The 3,916-nt window shown below is 44.9% G+C and overlaps 1 protein-coding gene across 1 annotated transcript; it reads right to left on the bottom strand.

Moving 5' to 3' along the window:
• Positions 1-926: 926 nt before the first annotated feature.
• LOC137536694 (zinc finger BED domain-containing protein 5-like) lies at positions 927-2,780 on the bottom strand. The gene has a single exon (XM_068258924.1). It carries the CDS (start codon positions 2,778-2,780, stop codon positions 927-929), a length of 1,854 nt encoding a protein of 617 aa, XP_068115025.1.
• Positions 2,781-3,916: the final 1,136 nt, after the last annotated feature.

Genomic DNA, 3,916 nt, shown 5'->3' with positions numbered 1-3,916 from the left:
TCACCATGCCCCTCTCTGAATACCTTGAAGTGTCTACTTTCCAAAATGGGGTCATTTGTGGGGTGTGTTTACTGTCCTCGCATTTTGGGGGGTGCTAATTTGTAAGCACCCCTGTAAAGCCTAAAGGTGCTCATTGGACTTTGGGCCCCTTAGCGCAGTTAGGCTGCAAAAAAGTGCCACACATGTGGTATTGCCATACTCAGGAGAAGTAGTATAATGTGTTTTGGGGTGTATTTTTACACATACCCATGCTGGGTGGGAGAAATATCTCTGTAAATGACAATTTTTTAATTTTTTTTACACACAATTGTCCATTTACAGAGATCTTTCTCCCACTCAGCATGGGTATGTGTACAAATACACCACAAAACACATTATACTACTTCTCCTGAGTACGGCGATACCACATGTGTGGCACTTTTTTGCACCCTAACTGCGCTAAGGGGCCCAAAGTCCAATGAGTACCTTTAGGATTTCACAGGTCATTTTTGTTTCAAGACTACTCCTCACGGTTTAGGGCCCCTAAAATGCCAGGGCAGTATAGGAACCCCACTAATGACCCCATTCTAGAAAGAAGACACCCCAAGGTATTCCATTAGGACAGTGGTTCTCAAACTTTTCCAGGTGAGGGCACCCTTGGTGACTTTGAAATTTTTTCAAGGCACCCCTTGACAAAACCAAATACCGAAATGCTGTTATGACACAACACCAGTTAGTATTTGTTCTAGTATAAGTTACAGTGGCTTGAAAAGTATACATATAAAAATTGCACATAATTCGATTTGGTAAAATTATTGTATTTATTGTATTTATAGGTGCGGACATATTACTATTAAACAGCACTGGACAATAAATAGAAAACATACAATGTTAACAAGGGGTGTCGGACAGAGAGGTAGACATGTTAACAAACCACTTTAGTTTACCTAATGAGAAGTATGAGCCTGTTGGGCACTGCACAACTTTTCAAACCTTGGAATCAGATTTGATACAGCCAGCCTCATTTCCTTTTCCACTTCAAGTTTTGAACAATACTTGCTCTTAATCACAGCAACTGCTGAAAAACCAGCCTCGCATAGATATGAGGTTGCAAATGGAATTAAAATGCGCTTGGCTTTCGCACTCAGTAGGGGATATTCATTAGCAATTGTTATCCAAAAATCAGTTAGGTCCATGTGAGAAAATTTGGCTTTTAAATTTATGTCACAGGACAATTCAATGAAACTTTCTTGTTCGGCAGAAGTAAAATCTGATGGAATCTCATTCCGAAATGGGTCTTGGACCCATGCATATTTATTACAATCTTCTGGGAAGTATTTTTCAAACCAGTAACTGAGCTGTGTGAGGTGGTATTCAAAAACACATTTCAGTTCATGGTCCAAGGATAGGTCATTGGATGTAATGAAATCATGCATCAATGGGAAACAGTCCTTCCAATCATTTTCTTCTAATTTCCTCCTCCAAAGTATTAATTTTTTTTTAAATGCTGATATCTTCTCAGAAAGTTTCAGAATGTGTGTGTTCTTTCCCTGTAGGGAGAGATTTAAAACATTCAATTTTTGGAAGACATCACACAAGTATGCTAATTTTGCCAAGAAACCTGTATCTAAGAAGTGTCTGCCACACTCATGATCTTCTTCTTCAAGATAGGAGTAGAGTTCTTGACGCAATTCAAAAACACGAGACAGTACATTGCCACGAGAGAGCCATCGTGAGCTACAGTAGTACAATAAGGATGTATGCTCAGATCCCATATCCTCACACATTTTTTTAAAAAAACGTGCTTTCTGTGGTCGAGTTTTAATGTAATTTACAACTTTTAAGACATTTTCCATTACTAGGTTAAGTGGAGGACTGAGTTGCTTTGAGGCAAGTGCTTCTCTGTGGATAACACAGTGGGTCCAGAGTGCATCAGGAGCTTTATTTCTTACAAGTGCCTGTAAGCCTCCATAACAGCCAGACATAGAACGACCTCCATCCGTGCAAACTCCAACACACTTTGTCCAGTCCAGGTTGTTGTCACTCATAAAAGTGTCCAGAATATTGAACAAGTCTTGTCCCTTTATACCTGCCGTAATACTTTTACAAAACAGGAGGTCTTCCATGATTTTGTCTTCATCAATAAATCTTGCATAGCAGATCAAATGAGCATCTTTGTGGCTGTCAGTTGCCTCATCAAGCTGTAATCCAAATTCCTTTCCCTTCATTTTTTCAGTAATTTGATCATTGAGATCTTCGGCCATGCATTCAATTCTCCGACTAACAGTACTGTTGGATAAAGGTATTTTGGAAAGCAGTTTTCCTGTAGATTCTCCAGCCATAAGTGTGACCATCTCCATAGCAGCTGGTAAAATCAGATCCTCTGCAATGGTGTGGGGCTTTTTACACTTTGCCACTAAATATGCTACCTTGTATGAGGCTAGCAAGGCATTTTTTGGTATTGAGGCTTGTTTCAAAAATGTTTTCTTTTGTTCTTGTATGTCACTTAATCTTCTTGCAAAAAAATCAGAAGATTTATTAGCCACATTAGGATGATTTGTTTCCAAGTGACGTTTTAGTTTACTAGGAATCATGCACTCTGGAGCCAAAACTTTGAGACATATTACACACTGCGGACGCTCTTCTTGATGGATCTCCACTGAAGTAAAACCAAAGTTTAGATAGGAGTCGTCATATTTCCGACATTTACGTCTCTTCACACCTTTGCCACCACTAGTCTGTGGTTCACAATCTTTGTCTCCATTCCCGTGTTTCCTATTGAAGTTCAAAAACCTTTCCATTTTTAAGCACAGTTTTTGATTTTGTATAATTGTGTTTCTTGTCTTGACGTTGCAATGCGTGAGAAATCTGCAAAAGGATAAGCAAAAATATTCTTGTGGGTCTGGGTATGAACAATAGTAGCCATATTACACATCAAATGTTGCCAAATTGTATACATTGAACTTGAAGACATATTATAAGCCACATGTAGCATCAATAATATGTTGAGGAAATTACCTCCTTTAATGAGGAAACACTCCCTCTCCAAGTAGCCCATGACCACCTTGTGCAAGCCAGATGGAGGCTCTCTGGCAGGTGCAGGCCGGATGGAGACTCACTGGCTGGTGCAGGCCTGATGGAGGCTCTCTGGTTTGTGCAGGCCAGATAGAGGCCCTCTGGCTTGTGCAGGCCTGATGGAGGCCCTCTGGCTTGTGCAGGCCTGATGGAGGCTCTCTGGCAGGTGCAGGCCGGATGGAGGCTCTCTGGCAGGTGCAGGCCGGATGGAGGCTCTCTGGCAGGTGCAGGCCGGATGGAGGCTCTCTGGCAGGTGCAGGCCGGATGGAGGCTCTCTGGCAGGTGCAGGCCGGATGGAGGCTCTCTGGCAGGTGCAGGCCGGATGGAGGCTCTCTGGCAGGTGCAGGCCGGATGGAGGCTCTCTGGCAGGTGCAGGCCGGATGGAGGCTCTCTGGCAGGTGCAGGCCGGATGGAGGCTCTCTGGCTTGTGCAGGCCTGATGGAGGCCCTCTGGCTTGTGCAGGCCTGATGGAGGCCCTCTGGCTTGTGCAGGCCTGATGGAGGCCCTCTGGCTTGTGCAGGCCTGATGGAGGCCCTCTGGCTTGTGCAGGCCTGATGGAGGCCCTCTGGCTTGTGCAGGCCTGATGGAGGCCCTCTGGCTTGTGCAGGCCTGATGGAGGCCCTCTGGCTTGTGCAGGCCTGATGGAGGCCCTCTGGCTTGTGCAGGCCTGATGGAGGCCCTCTGGCTTGTGCAGGCCTGATGGAGGCCCTCTGGCTTGTGCAGGCCTGATGGAGGCCCTCTGGCTTGTGCAGGCCGGATGGAGGCTCTCTGGCAGGTGCAGGCCGGATGGAGGCTCTCTGGCAGGTGCAGGCCGGATGGCTGGTGACAGCGCTGGAGTGAGGTCATGTGTAGTATATTTCCC

Source organism: Hyperolius riggenbachi, chromosome 10, assembly GCF_040937935.1.
Source record: "Hyperolius riggenbachi isolate aHypRig1 chromosome 10, aHypRig1.pri, whole genome shotgun sequence".
In the NCBI taxonomy this organism is placed as follows: Eukaryota; Metazoa; Chordata; class Amphibia; order Anura; family Hyperoliidae; genus Hyperolius; species Hyperolius riggenbachi.
The sequence above is the reverse complement of the archived record's forward strand: the minus strand, read 5'-3'. Positions and strand labels throughout refer to the sequence as shown.